Raw genomic sequence first — 18,981 nt, forward strand, 5'->3', positions numbered from 1 at the left:
CAACATCAAGATGCTTTTTTTTTACTCTTCAGTTCTAACTTGTCTCAGGAAATTTTTCTCGTTGAGGCACGAGCATGAAATACTGGATGCTGACATGCTTGCGGACCATTATCACTGGCGTTGACATTAAAAGACGAGAAGAGAGAGAGGACATTCTCGTTGGAGAGGATTATAAATCACAGAGATGACAAGCAGGCAAGGGCGGACAGAGTCCCCCAAGAGGGCGCCAACCCTAGCTACCAAAGGGCACGAAAGAACTGAGGTTCAAGGGCGCAAAGGTTTTAAAGGTGCAAAAATAAACGAAAGCGCACAAGTTCAAAGGTGCCAAAAATAAATAAATCAAGTAAACGAAGCCGCACAGGTTTGAGGGAGCCAAAAAACAAAAAAAAAAAAAAAAAACGAATGCACGCAGAGGACGTTTAAAGGGCGAAACCTGAGCGTTTTTTTTTTTTTTTTTTTTTTTTGCCCTCGAACCCTTTTTTTTTTCTTTTTTTTTGTGCCATCGAACGTGTAAGCCTTCGTTTTTTTTTTTGTCCTTTTTTTTTCGCGCTCTCCCCTCGAACCTGTGCACCTGCTTCTTTTTGCGCAGTCAAACCTCTACGCCTTCAGTTTTTTTTTTACCTCTCTGTTTTTTTTTTTTTTTTTTTTTTTTTGCTCCCTCAAACCTGAGCGCGTTCTCTCTTTTTTGCGTCCTTCAACATGTGCGCCTTCAGTTTTCTTTTTCTTTTTTTTTTTTTTTTTTTTGCGTTCTCAGACGTATGTATCCATGAGATCCACCATGTATCCATGAGAATTTTGTTGATGATTTGCATAGCAATGACATAATTAAATCATAACTCAGAAATTAGAAACATACGAAACAGAAAAATTTTAAATCAACCGATTCGGCAATTTGAGAAAAATAACTCAGCTACAAATGCAAAACAATTAGCGCTAGCCAAGCAAGGCTGCTTAGAACTACGAACTACGTAATTTGCATTAATTTTTGACGTTTAGTAATGCTTCTTGAATTCTCATTTCTTTCTACGTGGACCAGAATATCCACAAGACTTTGAAAATTAATTTAAAAGGAATAAAACGAAAAAATCGTGCATAAGAACATCTTATGAGAATTTTCTACGCTACGGCATGCGTTTGTTTTACCTTTTTCATCAGCCATTAGACAGTGGCTGCAATGCTCCCTATAGTTTGTTGGAGTTGCAAGTGGAATGTTTTACCTTTTTCTTTAGTGTTGTTAATCACCGTAAGGTAGCGTATTCGAGGTCTGGAGTTGCGAATAATAAAAAACCTTTTTGGGCAAAGTCTTTGAAGTCCCTGGAACATATTACTTTTTCCATTTGCAATGTGCTCCTTTTTTGATATACACTCCCATATTTGGCTTTGTCCGACTGCAATGATTCGTTCTTTTTTTTCTCCTTACCCGACCAGCAATTTTTACAAACTTGTTGGCAACATGTTCTACTATTGTATTTTAGTATTTTCATTTTTTCTTGTTCATGTACTTAAAGCCGAAGTTTTATGTCGCTGTTTATGAAGTGTTTTTTGCGTAATGCATTGATTAATTTTCAAACTCTGGTATATTCGCGTTAAGATGCATTCTTTTGAAACAACTCAGTCTAATGTCCCAGCTTTCTTAGTGAAGCTGTGGAAATTAGTTGAAGATACGTCGTGCGATGATTTGATTGCATGGAGCGATGTAAGTATAAAATAATAATAGCAAATCTAATTATTAAAAACTTTTTAACATCTTCATTGAAAAAAGTTATGCAAACATTAAAATTGAAATCACTTCTAAAAATACAACCAATTTTTTTACATAGTCCCTAAAGGTAAGAAACCCAATTTTCCTGTTACACTAAAACGTTTCAGAAGTATCCAAAACAAGGCTTACACAGCCCTGTTTACTAATATTTGCAAAAATTTTGAAATTATTTGTACTCTTCGTTTTCTTCACTTTGTGTTGTATAGTACATTTGTTTATTTCGAATATTTGCGCATGGCACGTTTCAATTATGTAAACGTTAAGATTTGCCTGCTGTTATATGAAAGCTGAGTTTATTATTTATTCCGGTTAGATTTCCGTTGCTACGCGATTCGCATCATTGGTTTTCAGCATTATCTTGTGTTAAAAAATATTGACATAAATTTAGTCATTTAAATGGAGGTCATTCCTTAAAGTGACCATTTACCTTTTCCCTCAAAACGAAACAGTTCATTTAGCAATTTTAGGCAACAGCATGTGTAATTCTATGCAATTGAAAGTGTTTTTAACTTGTGTTTTTATTTAAGAAATAAATAAATAAAACTTAAAAGAGAATTGATAATGTAGAAAAAATACTTTTTTAATGCATGAATTTGCTTGACCACATTTAGTGCTGATTTTACTTCATAGTGAAATTCTTGACAGTATTTTATTGCTTATTGTCAGCCAGCATTGCATTAAGAACTGTGTTGGACATTTTGTTTTGTTATTCATCAGCGAAAATACCTCTTATTACTAGTGTATTAGTAGGCAAAGGCTAGAAATGAATTGGTGTGGAAAAACTTCTGGTAGGAAATTTCTGGAAAAATAAATTCTCTTTTTGTGAAAAATGGATGGAACTTAGAACTCATTTATTTTTAATTGGCTTTCCTGTATTGAAATTTTTTCAGTTTCACCCATGACACAGACAAATGGCAATTATTATGTTAAGAGTTTGCATGATGATTGAAAAAATTAGCATGAAAAGAATTAAACAATCCCTCCCAAAGGCTTTTTCCTGAAAATTTCCCAGTGATCCAACATTATCACTCTAGAAAACCGTATATTTCAGTGCCTCACAACTATGTTGACAGCGGAATGTTCCACCAAAAAACAAGATTATCCCATTAAAAAAGTTCTTTAAAAATATGAAAAAGCCGAAATATATTGATATGAATTTGAAAATGGGTTTAATAAAAGAAAAGTAAATGAAACTCACTTTATTTGTGCCCTCCTGGCAGAAAGGGTGCCAGGTGATTGAAATTTTTGTTCCAGATGGTATGATATTTTTCATAATCAACTGTTACTTAGACCCAGATTTCTGCAGGTTAAAAATGTTATTTGTTAATTTGTATCCGTTGCTTAAACAACACATAACAGGTATGATTTAAAAAGCTTTTTTGTATAAAAAATAGAAATGGTGTTCAGGAGAAGGATAGGATGCCGTTGATCTTCATTGAGGACTAATAAACTGACTAGGACCAGCCTAGCTGGGCCCAGAGCCTGTTGCTGGTCGTCACATTTATATTTGTTTCTGTGATCAAGATGATTGTATTAAAAAAGGATGAACCAAGCACGAGTTTAGACACTATTGCTGCTCTTAGTTAGAGTAATAAAAGTCTCAGTGAAGGATAAAGCAGAAAATGCAATTATAAATTAAAAAATGATTAATTTATTACAAAGCAACAACCCTCTGGAGAACAAAAAAGGAATTTAAAAGAAAGAATTTGTTGGGCATCACTAGCATGTGTAGCATTTTTTAGTGTTTTGCCATTGGATAATAAGCCTTTAGAAATATTGTCGCCTCAGAGCAACAGTGGGGTATTTTATTGTTATTCCTGGGCTTAGGAATAACAAAACTTGCTGTTCAAGGGGTTGATCCAGGTTTTTATTTTTAGGTCCACATTTTGTGAAACCAAAATTTTTTTAATGAAGAATTCTTTCTGTGGTAGAAAATAAATGAACTATTTTTTCGGCATTTTTCTTTCATATATTTTTTGTGAAAAAATCCTGTCATATTGTATAGAATAGAGCATGCTTAGTTATCACAAATCGAATCTGAAACCCCTTTGTCCTAAAGTTCACTGGGAATGACTTAGAAGCTGGAATATTTTTTTTGGGGGAGCAGTTCTCAAAAGGTAGGAGCAAACCACAGACCTCAACTTTGAAGTTTCAACACCAAATAACTTTCATTTTAATTGACTCAAAAATTTTTGATTTAAATAATAATACTGTATAGAGCTAAAAATTGACATAAATTATGGGAAAAATGCTCTTCAGATGCCCTTAAAAAAACATTTTCTTTACTAAAAGGCACAATTTTGGACTTTCAAAACGTTAACTGAGCAAATGTACCATCAAAAAAAAAATTTTTTTTTAATAATTTTCAAACGTTTCAAAACAAAATTAAGGGTATGAATCTCAAACTGAATATTTTTTGGATAATATTTTCTGCAAATTAAAAAATTAAAGACATTATTTATTGTGTAAAAATTTTTAGAAAAAAAGGAAGTTGGAAGTTTCATGTAATGTCCAAAAGTTATGATCTTGACAATGCTATTATTTGAGTACTAAATATATGATTTATATGTTTTAAAGGTATTTTTCGATCCTCAAAATCAATTATTAATCATTTTAAAGTGTTTTCATATGTTTTTATGCAGTATCTTTGAAGCAAAATCATTTTTCTTAAACATATATGTGAGATGTCCAAATTGCGTTACGGTCTAGACGCCGATAATTCTGTCCATTTATTCAGTATTATAATATGATCTTCTGTCTTGTAAGCTTAATAAAAAAGGCTATTATAATGTTAATTTCTTTAATCCCTTGGTATTTTGCATAATTAATACGTAGAAACTCAAGTTATGATCGTAACCAATAGTAAACAAAGACGTAACCAATAGTAAACAAAGGCGGCAAAAATTACCAAGCAAAACCCGATTGGCGACAACTCACAGTGTATGATATAAGCAAAGGGTTACCAGAGAGGAATTCAGGTTTTCGCCAACAGCGTCGGTTTTAGCAACTTTATCACCTGCGCTGGCAAAATGGATGAGGGTTTTTTTTTCCGGATTCTACGAAACCATAATAAAATTTTATTATTTTAAGACCAGTATATAAGGTCATTCATGTATTTCACCTCTATTTTTCATTGCAGAATTTAAAAATAGATAAAATTTTCATTGGAAAAGTTCAGAAACTGAAACTTTCATTATGATGATGTCCAAAATCTGTTACCTACTGGACAACTGTACGTCCAAAACCTGTTACCTACAGACCGATCATTAAATTTGCTATTTATTAATTTTTATAAATACTTGCTATCTTTTTATGTTTGGTTATGATGTTCTAGGTGTACATGCTATGCAAAATTGATTTCAAATTCCAAAATTTTAAAAATGGCTCAAAAGCAACATTTTTGTTCCCCCCTTTTGAAAACTACCCTTTTATGTTTTGTTTCAGACAAATTGATTGAGTTGAAAAGTGATTAATGAATTGTTTTTACAAATGAAACTTCATGAAAGATGTAATTTTAAAATATTAAATTTTGTGAAGTTTCCGCTTTTACGATAAGAAATTTTATGGAGGGGCTGTAAAGCGGACCCAATATGCATCTCAATTGACATCCTGGTGTCGCTTTGAGGCAACAATATGTATGTAAAATAAAAGACCATTTTCCATATACTTTTAAAAAGTATTATTTAATTCCTTTATAACATTATTTGACTTCAATTCTTTCAGAACGGTACAAGTTTTATTATTCGGGATCAAGCAAAGTTTGCCAAAGAATTACTACCACAATACTTCAAACATAATAACATGGCTAGCTTTATTCGTCAACTAAATATGTGTAAGTAGTTTAAATTTTATGTTAAGCTCTTGGAAATTAACATTTGAAAAATAGAACAATTTTCATATTTTATTTTGTAAAAAATATTTTTAAAAAGTTACAGATAGTATGATTGTTCTTCAAAAAGCAGAATGTGACTAAATTTGTGACATGCATCACAGAGCAGATACCTAAACTGCAGAAAAATTCTGTTCTAAATGTCAAGGGAAAACTTGGACAAATTTTCTGCAGATTTCTGCTGAAATTTCAGATGTTGTGTGAATATCTTCTTAATAAAGATGTAATTTTGCAGAAATTCTGCACAACTCATGCAAATTTCAAATTAGGCAAAAATCTAAAATTCATGCAAATTACTCTTATTTGACAGAAAACTCACACAAAGTGTCTATTTTTTCACGTCATTTGCAGGAACTTTTGATTTACAATAATTCAGATTTAACGATTGTCAAGGGACTAGAAAAGTTAATATTTGATAAAGGAGAATATACATCCAATGCAGTTAAATCCGGATCAGTCAAATTTACCATTAAATTGAAGAAATCGTTAAATCGAAGTTATACCTACTGTACTTTGATGTTGACAAAATGTGCAGAATTTTTGTTTAGTTACATCTTTAGTAAGGAGATATTTACAGAAAATCATCTTTGGCTGTACCTGCGATATGCCCCTTAAGTAATGTGACCAGACATCCCGCTTTTGGCGGAACAGTCTCGCTTTTTGTCTTACTGTCCCGCCAAAGTGTCTCGCTTTGTCGAAAAAGTCTCGCTTTGTCGAAAAAGTCCCGCTTTTTTTTGTTTAAATTTCGTCACACAAGAAATATAACATACAATCTGGATTTTTTTCGATTTTTTGCTGTCAGTAAACGTAAGAACGCCATGTAAAATGTTATTCTTTAATGTTTAATACGCTGAACTACCTCCACCATGATTTGGATTGAAGAGGAGAAGCTGTTAAGCGTCAGGTGTTGGCCGCGAACGGGGTAAAATGAATTCTTTTCATTCATTGTGATTGTAACTGTTACACGTTGTATGATTATCATAATTTTACAAGATGGGTAAATGTTGTGTGATGCAATATTCTTTACATCAATACTATTAAATTATTTTCAACTTGAGTTCTTTATTGGTACATTTGAGTTATTTCTTGGCATTTTTCTGTTACGTAAAATATGAAGCCTGTGGGAAAAAAAAACTACCCCCCCCCCCCCCCCCCCCCGTCATGTGTCCTGATTTTTAGCTTGAAAAATCTGGTCACATTACCCTTAAGCGTCCTTCCTAGATCACTGATCCACAAATGGTTCGCTATGTATTCGCTCGTTTTTGTTCAGAATCTTTATCTAGATATCTTTTGGGCACACTATCAGCCATGGGCTGTTATTCTGAAGGAAAACACTACTTTTAATGCAATGAGATAAATGATGTTAAAGTGCTCGGATATCTTACGGATACACTTTCAGGGGCCAATCCATGATTTTTTTTTTCACTACCTATTTTTGTCAGGGTTGGCAGGTTTCTGCCAAGGCGGTAAAAACCACTGGTAGAAACCGGTTAAAACCGGCATGGCAAAAACCCCTTTCTGCCACATTTATGGCAGAAACTGGCAGAAACCCCAAAAATGACATAAATGCAATTCCTGACGTACAATAGAAAATGTATAAGAAAAATAATTAAATATTAACCCAAATACAATTTATTTACAACACTATCACCATTCAAAATCAAATTTTACATTGTTTTCACACTGCAGCAGCCTGTAACAAAATACAAGTTTTGACGCTGTTTCTAACCTAAACAATTTCTTAATTTGTTGTGCACAAAGGAGAAATTTGAGAAGATTCTTTCAATCCCATCAAAACATTGATGTTAGAAATTAAAACATCGATCTTTTTATCAATGTATAACATACATTTTTGAATATACTACACTAATTTAAGCAATACAAAAGAATACGTATCCGACGAATATATTGAAAATACTGAACCTCAAATCATAAATATAATTTAATAAGAATAATTTCACAACAGCTTGGTATTATAGTTGGGCAAAAATTGATAATAAGACAAGCACCGGTTAATACAATCTGGTTATAGTAATAAGGAAATATTTTCAAACTGAATTAAACTAAAAGTAAATTTACATCAAAAAAGAATCTAAGAAAAAATGCATGATGCACTTACCGTCAGTTGAATGATGAGAAAAAGTTGTGTAAATTATTTTTAAAATACAAAATTAACTCTAACAATAATTTTTAAGAGTAAGAAATATGTGTTGTACTGTTAGTTAATAATTAAACACAAATTTAAGGTAATAGACGGACGACTTGTTGGAGGAAATTGATAAGTAAGCCCGAATATTGGTGTTGACAGTTTGGAGAAAAAGAAGTTTCCTTACTTTGTCCCCCCAGAAGGGCATTTCTCTTTTCGCAGACTATCCCACCAGTCTGAGAAACATCTCTTTCGATGGAACAGAAGTTTCCATCACTATCAAATGCGTATAGGATTTTCCTTTAGTTTAAGAACTGGAGCCTTGAAATAGATTGCAAGTTCTGGCACCAGACTACCAGTGTCAGGTTCTTCCAATAGCTTTGATCTCTTTTTTACTCTCTAGTTAATCTTTTACTATCTTGTAGTCATCTTCAAAAAAATCATCCTCTACGCAGAAAAATTGTTCTTATAAAACGGGTGCAAAAAATGATTTTTTTTTTTTTTTGGCAACTCCATTAGTAAACTTAATTACCTAGCAAGAAGATTGGAGCAAAATTTTATGATAATTTTCAATTAAAATGCAAAAACATCAGCATCGGAAAAACATTGAAACCAAAACATCGATAGTCCAAAAACATTGAAAGTAAAACATCGATGTTAAAAACATCGATGTTTTAACAAAAAAATCGATGTTTCCAAAACATCGACATCCATGTTGCACCCCTAGTTTCAACCAATGAAACTCTTTACATTTATGAGTCAGTGAATCTAACCAATTATATTGTTTCTTACATACAGCAAAGTTGAAGACTGTGTTAGTACTTATATAATTGGATTAATAGCTTTCCATAGAAATCAAAATTGGGGGGGGGGGGGAGAGAGCTCTTTGTTCTTTGAGAATAGCTTTATTCAGTTATATTAAGTGTAAAATGACAAGTTTCTGAATTTTAGAATTTAGTGAAATAAAAAAAAAATCTGTATTTATTTAAATATTTGATATATCACACTTTATATTAAATGCAAACAAAATAATTATAAACAAACTGAAAAATTTGTTACTTACAACATTACAAGGCTAAAATTTCTAACACATAGCAATTTCAACTACAATAAATTTTACTTTGCTTTAGAAATGTCAGTCTTGTTATTTAACATATTTTTACACTAATTATTAAATAACTATTATATTAAGTTTTTGCAATGACGAAATAAGTTATATATTTTATTTTACTTAATTGCCTGTCATTAAGTAATTACTAGAGCTATTAAAAACGTTTTCTAGTTTTTGCCAGTTTCTACCAGTTTCTGCCGGTTTTTACCGGTTATAACCAGTTTCTGCCACCGGCAGGGCAAAAACCAGTTTCTGCCGGCAAAAAGCCAACCCTGATTTTTGTGAAAGTTTTTAAAAATCTATTGTTTTTGTGATTTTTTAAGGGCACATTCTATTTTTTGAAAAAAAAATTTGATTAGCTTAAATCTCCGCTTGAAAAGTGCACATGTAATCTACTATTATTTCAAAAATACCATCACATTTTAGCTCAAGGCTTCATACAGTGTAAAATTAAGGAAATTATCTGAAAAATGGCCTCGCATGAAAGATGCTAAAAGGTTGCGATGATAAAATTGCGTAAATGAAATTTGGCAAAAAAAAAAAAAAAAAAAACAGTGAAAAAATCTTTACGTAAGCCATTTAATGTTCATTTCAATCAGCTTAGCATTTTATTCTATCAGAAAATCCTGTTTTTAACAGAGCAACAAATTTTCTATTTTAAATGCAGATTTTTGTGAAACTTTGAATATTTTAATATTTTTTTTGTGACTGTGCTGATTTTCAAAATAAATTTGCGAAGTTGCTGATTTTATTATTTTATTTTGTTAAAGTAATTTTTATTATTTTGCTGTGCAGGAAATATATTCTCTTGACTATTTATATTTAGGGCACAGCTAACCTGGCGGTTTCGTGAAAGCTACACAGATCCTAATCACAGCATTATGACTCTGCCAGGTTAGGTTTGCCCCAACTACAGGTGCTATAATTAATGCATAAACATGTATGGTTTCAAATTTTCTTTTTTTGATAGATGGCTTTAGAAAAGTCATGAATTATGAAAGAACAAGCATACGAGGTGAGAGTGATGAAATGGAATTCATGCACTCATTCTTTTGCAAAGGACAAGGCTCTCTTCTAGAACTTATAAAAAGAAAGGTGTTGTATTTACAGTAATCTCTCATTGCAGCAAATTGGTATCAATATGACAAACTATGTAGTTCAGCAAAATAAATGTTCAGCCCCATTTCAATTCCTGTCACATTGCTTAAATTCCATTCCTACAAAATTCCCGTTACAATGGACAAAACCTTTAAAGTTACGATACTACGATAAACTTTAGGGTTTCTTCAATGTATGGTTGCAGGATTTTTTTGTATTATATTGCAAATTACATCCATATCTATAGTATATGTGAAAAACTTTAGTTTATTTCTTTTCTGTATTTAGTAGTAAGTGCAGGTAGTTTCGGTTATTTTCAAAATATTTGCAACAGCAAACTGAAAATGTCTTGTGAGCTTTTGATTTTACTTTTAAGATTCTTTTGAGATTCTTGTATGATACCAGCTCATAGGTAACTTTTCAACTCCTTAACAATTTAATTGAGCACTTATACAATATTTTGTTTAAGGAAACTATTTGAATATGAGTAATGTATCTTATATGTTTGTCAAAAATAATTAATGTATAAAATTATTTATCTTTAAATATTTGGGATCTTAAATTTAAAATCCCCCTCCCCCCCAATTTTTTCTTTAAAACTTTTAGGCATTCTCCATGAACCCTTGATTTAAAATGCTGATGCCTGCAAAATCTAAATTTTACAAATGCTGTATTAGTTTTAAATAAACAGGTTTAAATACAACTAAACTTAAATGTAATCTGAATTGATATGGCTAATTGATATGGCTACAGGATAATAGCCTTTCATCAATGTCATAAAAGCACTTTTCTGTTCCACTAATTTCCGGTTTGAAACAATTTAAATCCAAAACTGTAGTTGAATAAATATTTTTTTAAACTAATAGTGTTTCAGAAAAGAACTATTAGTTAAAATGTGGTCTCCTGGTTGAACATTTCGAAAATCTGGCAAGCCTAGTTAAAAGTTGCTTGTTGAAAGAATGTGCCCGTTTTTTCCCCTCCACTCTGATTTTTAACAATTTTCTCAGAATATCTTTGCGGAAGTTTTTGCTTTTGTAAATTCTTATTTTCTACTATATTACCCTGTATAACAAATTTTCCAAAAAGTTGTTTCTGGTTTGACAGTATTTTTTTGTTTTATTGAACAGCAAGCATACAGAAAATACTTAAATTTAACTTTTGTTGCTGTTTTGTTGTTGTAACATGCTCTTTTTTTTTCTTTCTGCCCCTTCCCTATCCAGGAATTAAGAAGCTTATAAAATGTTAGAATTACTGGCACTAAACTCATTAGTACTTAAGTTTTTAATCATGTATATGAAAATGTTTCATAGCGCTTGTTCAGTCTATTCTTGTCAAAAAATATGTAAATCAGTTCTGTATTTATTTAATAAAAGTCTCTGTTTCTTTAATTTTCAGATTCCGAACACAAAAGTTGCTGAACCACCCATTAAATCAAATGCAAAAGATATTTTAACAGACCTTACATCAATTAAAGAAAAGCAAGAAACTATGGACAATATGCTTTTGAAAATGAAACAAGAAAATGAACTTTTATGGCGAGAATTGACCAGCATGAGGCAAAAACATAAAGCCCAAGAGCAAATAATTCAAAAAGTAAGATAGTCATGTACATTCTTTAAAATGCTTATGTCTGTATAAATTATTATTCTTATTTTCCCTTTAATAGCATAAAGGGTACTTTTTCGAATGAATTTCTATCTTTTAATTTTTATTGTTTTAAATACATCAATGTGTAATGCAAAAGTATTGAATCTTGTGAATAATTAATTCTGTTTGGGAAATGGTTTAGATTTTCATTGATTGAACATTGTTAATCAAAATATTGTGCACCCTACATTAAGCATACTTGCTATTTTTGAAGTTCAAAATGATTTTTAAAATCTTGATGTGTTTGAAGTCGTTATTGAAAACTACAGTGAACCCTAATGTACTCCCTAATGCTAAACCCCGATATTCTGAACACATTTTGATGGTCTCGGCACAGCTCCATAGACTTAGGCTGACCCCTCTGTTCTCTGAACACCCCAGTATTATGAACACTATTTTCAAATACATTCAATTAGTACCTCTCTATATACTGAACACACAATCGGTACCCGGGAATTCCTATGAAACAAATTGTAAAACCTAAAATACTTTCTCAGTTTTATCGCAATGATTGAAGAGCATTAAGAAGATGAAGAGAGAAAAAGGAAAGATTATTTTCTTGGATATTACTGCATTTCATAAACTCATTCAGCTGAGCAATATGAGCCTTAAGTTTCTGCCACTGAACCGCATATTTCAAGAATCCAGCCATTCAAGACTTTTAAAGTACTAGCTGCGTGCCCGGCGTTGCACGGGCTACCTAAAAAATGTAAGAGCAGTCCAGTTGATGCTTTTGTAGTACACTGACACTAGTTTCTAACGCGTTAAGGAATAAATAAATGCGCGTAAAGCAAGGTTTGCAAAACACCAGTAAAACATATTTTTGCCAAAACACCTCATCAACGTTAATAATCGTTATCAATGATACAAGTTATGAGTACATTTTCAGTCAGCACAAAAGGGGAAAATATATGCATTATCAACTATAATCTTTACTCACGTTAAACTGAATTACATCTGATAGACTATATCGGAAATATTTATGCACAATAACAATCCGCTTTTTACATAAAATAGTCTACTACCCGGCGTTGCCCGGGTGTTTATTAATGCAACATACCACTCAGATAAATATTTGGATGGATTCTATCCACATGGTCGTACAAGAATTACATCAATCCGTTTTCCAGGTACAAACCCTCAAAGAACTCAAATAACTTGTAAATCACTCATTTACTTTACGACGTGCACGGTCCTCCTCGAAAATAAAAGTTATGTCAAGTGACGCGAGTTCAACACTCAGGCTTGAACCAAAAAGAAAAGAAAAAAAAATCAGTGAAATTTTGCAGCAGATTGCGGAAAATCCCCAAAAAGTAAACATTTTAAATCCCCTGATTACAGGAAAAGCCTCAAAACAAAAACAAGAATTTTACCTGAGCATATTCGAGAAAAAAAATGGCAACAGATCTTTCATCTCAATGATTTTCTTCACCCGATATACATTTTAATAAAAGCATTGTTGCGGAAAGTTGAGATGAAGCACTGAATAATAATTTGAATGGAGGAAAGCCTTCGAAAAATAGGGATTTGATTTTGAAATCTAAGAGTCATAATTAATAGTTTTTAATTGATATCTCCGCTAATTATTATCGGAGGATTATGTTAAATAGCCAAACATGAAGACGGGAGGATTACGAATCCATCGATACCTGGTTCGATGGTCAGTTCACTGTCGTTCGGGAGAAGAAGCTTGGACATAGATAGATAGATAGATAGATAGATACTCAGATTTTATATGTATAAGATGATTGCTACAAGCAATAAGCGGTTGAGGATCATCCAGAAACCTTTTCACTTAAACAACTGGATGATGACTTAATGAGAATACACAATGCAAAAACATATTAAATTTCTTCTTTTTTTTTAGAGTTATTGCACCAGTAACTGTATTGTAATATTTTGTAGTTTTTTTATAACGTAAAACATTTTAAATTAAAAAAAAAAAGAAATGCATGAGTTTATATCCTACTGAGTTTAATTAGACATTGCACTAGCCGTCAAAACAAAATTCAGCGGCTCTATCTCAATAACTAACATGGCTCGCTTGAAAAATTCTGAACATAGTCCACTAACGCAATAGAATACAAATGCATGCATTATCCAGTTTCTCCATAGAATGAACTCCCCCATAATCTGAACACCTTTTTTTTCAGTCCCATGAGGGTTCAGAATTGAGAATCTACTGTTTATGTGAATGTGCGTATATGTATTTATACATACAGTTGGTTCTCCATTTAACAACTTTCAGGGGCCCTAAAAGATTGTCCTCAAAGAAAGTGTGTTCTTCAAGTTTTTTTTTTTTTTTTGAGAATATTTGAAAGGAAATTAGTTTCCTTTACACTTTTCATGCTGAAGACTCAATCTATCTTAATGTTGTGACATAAGAATTTATTTATTTAAGTATATATATATATATATATATATATATATATATATAGTAGAATCCACATGTCGATTCAAGCAAGGGGTTACCTTGATAGTCTCTGAATTGAAGTTCAAGTTCATGAAAAAATAAAATGAAAGGATATTTTAGTTTTACCCCAAAAAAATTCCTGGGCCGAGATACAGGGGCCAAAAAAGTCTTCCTGAAAATCATCTCTCAATTGAGATTTTCAACCAAAATCTTTCAGATTCTTTATCTCTGGATTGGTACAGGTTTTTTTTTTTTTCTCTCTGTTTAAAAAGAAACGCACCATTTTGGAATTTGTTTTTTTCCCCCCACAATCTCTAAAAATATTTTTAATTTTTTTTTCTTTTAGTTCTCAAAAATGCCATTTTTTAAATTTTTAATTTGTTTAGTGTTGATCAGTACCATTGAGCACTAACTTCTCCGGGAAAGAAAGCTTTCACCTTTTCATTTAATAAGTTTTAGAGGTGTTTGAAGAAAAAATAAGGTTTCTCAGGAACTCTATATAAAGAAGGCTTGAAAATTCTACATTTTATCTGGCAGCAAGTGACCAGAAGATGCTCTTAATTTAGCTATATACCCCATTTTTATTTATAGTTGCTGCTTTATCCGTAAATTTTATCGTTTATGAAATTAAGGATTCAACCTTCAGCCGACTTGCCTCGCCGAAACATTTCTCTGCCTGCAACCCTTGTGCCTTCTTATACACTTATTGTACTTTTCATGAATTTTTACATGCACTGCATTCACAAAATTCTGGGGCTATCATGATACCCCTTGTTTGAATTGACATGAGTTCCACCATACATCTGCTGTTAATACATATTTGTTGCAATTTAAAAAAATTTCATGATGTGATTTCCTGATCAACCTGTTTCCCTTTTTTAAACGTAATGTCTCAGATGGAAAAATTCACATTCTGTGTTTTCTAACTCACTTGACTCTTGATTTAAGATTCCTACCACATAAAAACAGTTTCTGATAGTACTGGTAGAAACTCATTCAAGCCATGTGTATCTGCATGGCTAGTTTCTAAGGGGGGAAAATCCATTTTCTTGTTGGAAAAATTGTTTATTAGTTTAATTTTAGGTCTATATATATATGAATCAGAATTTCATACAGTTGGATTAACTTTTTATTGTTATCATTGTTCTAATTCTTACCACAAGCCTTTATTTTATTTGAAGAGATTTTTTTTAGTAAGCAAAGAAAGGATGAAGCAATGGCTACAACCTGCCTTTGTCCACCTTCCCTTTCTAGTTTTTAACCCATATTTCACAGCTGGTAAAGGACTCTGAAATAATTAAGTTCAAATTTTTACTTCTGTTACTACAGGATACAAAACATTAAAACACTTAAAGGGCAAGTTAAAAGTTGCAACCATGACTGTTTTTACAATTATTAAAAATTTCTTAAATCTTATACAGTCCAACCCCGCTTTTACGAATTCATCGGGACCGAAACTTTTATACTTTAAATCGGAGTTATTCGTAATATTCGGGTGTCTCTTTTTTTTTTTTTTACTGCACTTACCTTATCTAAAGTCCCTAATAAGCAACTGCGCAAAAATATCAATGATTAGAAAGTGTGCACTTTTTATTCAACATTTTACCACTTATTACACACTAGATAATTCGTAATTTTAAACTACTGAGTAATAGACGTTTGACAGTATTCTTGATACTTGATTTGAAATAGTTCTCTTTCGACTTTATGGAGAGAAGAAAATACTGTATCATTTGCAGCCTGCTGCATGAGATATGTTTTTACAGTTTCCATGATACGTAAAGCATTTAAAAAAGTAAGTTTTAATGAGAGTTTCATTATTGTTTTTCTGCATCAAAATCAATATTTGTTGGTTGGTTTAAAATTGCTGATTCCAAGAAAAGTCTTTTTCTATTTCAGACAATATGGATTTTCATTTGGAAAACAATCCAATATTTCCAAACTCAAATTAAGCAAAAAAATATTTTTTTTCCACTGGTAAAATAGTTCATTAATTCGGGGTTTATTATTCGGTAAATAGGGGTTCTTGTCTTCATTTTAGTTGGGGAAAAAGAAAAATTCGTTAAATCGTTGAATTTGTTAATTAGAGGTTCGTTAACTATTTGCCTGACTATATTTTCTGAACTAAAAGTATTAAAGTGAAACAAAAGGACTAAATGTTTCCTTGTTATTGCAATAACTTTTTTTTTTAAATTTAATAAGAGTTTTTTTTTTTACGAAAACTTTTTTAATATCTTTCAAAGCAAAAGCACTGCTTATTTTACAAATTCATAATTTTTTATAAATTTAGTATGAAGCCAATAAGTAGTGCTTTTGATTTTGAAATTAAATGGTTTTGAATTTTTCGCTGTGTAATCTCGGCTGTCTACCTTGTTTGCAAGTATCATTCAATTCTTACACAAGCACTTATTAAGACATAGTTATTTACTCAGGGAGACCTCTTAAAGTGGTATTATAATTTCTGAATGAAATCAAAATTATTAAATTTTCAAGCTCGATGATTGTTTTTCACCATATATGTGTACTGGTTACCTCACTGCAGTAAATTAAAGTATACCATCAAAATTATGATAAACTTTATCAGATATTATTATTTAAAAAATGCTTGCAATAGAAGAGACAACTGTTTTTACTTTTTATTTTTTCCCTTAGTACTGAAAATTCAAAAATGTATACAGTAAAAACAGAATGTGAATGTATTTTTTTAGACAGTTCCATTGAGCTTTTTACGATTCATTTGCTGGTGAAATTTTTAATTTTTAAGTGTTGCTTGTGTATTCTTGCAGATTAGTCAAGAACAGGTCATTTCCATGGCATGACTTGGACTTTTATTGGCTTCAAATCTACAAAAATGGAATTATGGGTGCATTGTAGGAGTATCGTTGTAAAAAAAAAAAAAAGCGGAGAGCAAAAAATAATTTATTGCTTGACTGAGATTGTTAAATTTTTACTGTAAAATATTTAACTTTGAAATTTTAACTAAATTATTTTAACTTTTAAAATTATGAGTAAAAGTTTGTGAATTCACCTATCAGTTCAGCAGCTCATAATTAATAAATCAATAAAAATGTTAAATTAAGTGAAATTTGAAGTCTATAGTTATTTTTCTACTTTTTTAAATGTTCTCAATTTTATGTAGTAATTATATTTTTATGTACTTTATAACTTTTCATTAAACTTAACCACTTTACGTGATTTAAGCAAAATTCATTAAAGTTGAATAATTCTTTACAAGGGTCCTGCTGATGCTCTATAGCGCGTAAAAGACTAAGAATGCATAAAAATGATGCAATTTTTAAAACACAATGAGTCCCAAAAGATATGCTATATCCTCTCAAGGGTTTTTTTTTTTTTAAATTATTGCTTTTAAAGCTTTTGAAAGTTAAACCAGAGCAGAATAGAATTAATTTTTCTCCTGACAAGATTGCAACCAGAGAACTTTAAAGGTTTATTAGCCATCTGTTTGTATTTTTCTTTTTCAATAGCTATGCCACTGGAAGAAGTTTCCAATACTTACTTCTTGCAGATGTAGAGGATTAATCAAGTTCTACTCCTATGCTCAAGGGATAGTCCCACCCATTTTCTTTCTTTTACTTTAGAAATTCCTTTACCTTTATGGGCTAAACAGTAGAGCAGGCTGAAAAATACTTTTTTTTCTCATTTCGATGATGGGTGGTGCTGAAAAAATTCCATTGGCAGAGTAAAGTACACAAAAAAAAATTGACTTTTTTTTTGTACAATTTCTTTATCTGCGGCAATCCCATTGAAGTTTCGACCAAAGGCTGTTTTTTTTTTTATAGTTTTAGCAAAATAAGTTTTTTAAAAAAATATTTTTGCTGATAGGTAATGCCATTCATGGCACTAATTTCCCATTAAAAAATTGAGGCGTATGTTATAAGTCCTTGCTTTGTCACAAATGCGTTAAAGTTTTGGCAATTTTATGTTTTTTTTTTTATTTTCAACATTTTTAATCAATTTTGTTAAAACGTTAAAATATTGATTTTGAAGTATTTATCTGAAATAATCATAATGTTTGTCACATATGATGCATTTTTAGATGCTTGGTGTGCTATAAATTAACTACTTATTGATTATTAATTTTAAAATTTGAATTACTGCAGTTCGAAATTTTTTGTGCAGTTGCACTCCCAACAGTGTTTTATCTACACTGTTTTAGGCCATAATTGAATTTCAGCACTTTTAACTTATATTACTGTTTTGCAAAACATCTCTTTCTTCACGACCATTTGCAGCTTCTGCCAGTGGCGTAGCTAGACCCGACTTTCGGGGGGGGGTTACTTCTTATATATATATATATATATATATATATATATATATATTATATATTATATATTATATATATATATATATATATATATATATATATTATATATATATATATATATATATATTATATATTATATATTATATATATACTATATATATATATATATTATATATTATATATTATATATATATATATATATATATATATATATATATTTATATATATATTATATTATATATTATATATATATATATATATATATATATATATATTATATATATATAATATATATATATATATATATATATAATCGCTTGGAATTTTTTCCTTTTCTTTTTTTTTCTTTCTCTTCTCTCTTCTTTTTCTCTTTTTTTTTGAGACTAACTTTTCGGGGGGGGTTTTGTCCCCAAAACCCCCCCCTTAGCTACGCCCCTGGCTTCTGCCTCTATTTTAATAGTATTTCCATTCCCAGATGGAGTGGGACCAAGTTTGAGTCAAGTCAAATTGGCTTGTATATAAGTACTCTGTAGTGATGATTCATTTTATTTATATCTTAAAAAACTTCCAAATCAATAAGTTTTGCCATCAGCAATTAGTTTTCAATTTAGATGTAATATTGCCTTTTTT

The 18,981-nt window shown here is 30.9% G+C and overlaps 1 protein-coding gene across 1 annotated transcript in view; it reads left to right on the forward strand.

The window, feature by feature from the left end:
• Positions 1-1,546: 1,546 nt before the first annotated feature.
• The window catches only part of LOC129220788 (heat shock factor protein 1-like), a 30,498-nt gene continuing 13,063 nt past the window's right edge, over positions 1,547-18,981 (forward strand). Inside the window, exons 1-4 of the mRNA XM_054855219.1 lie at positions 1,547-1,696; positions 5,486-5,594; positions 9,879-10,003; positions 11,402-11,599. Coding sequence (XP_054711194.1) covers positions 1,592-1,696; positions 5,486-5,594; positions 9,879-10,003; positions 11,402-11,599 — 537 coding nt within the window. The 5' untranslated portion in view covers positions 1,547-1,591. The remainder of the gene's footprint in view (positions 1,697-5,485; positions 5,595-9,878; positions 10,004-11,401; positions 11,600-18,981) is intronic.

Source organism: Uloborus diversus, chromosome 4, assembly GCF_026930045.1.
Source record: "Uloborus diversus isolate 005 chromosome 4, Udiv.v.3.1, whole genome shotgun sequence".
Classification (NCBI taxonomy): domain Eukaryota; kingdom Metazoa; phylum Arthropoda; class Arachnida; order Araneae; family Uloboridae; genus Uloborus; species Uloborus diversus.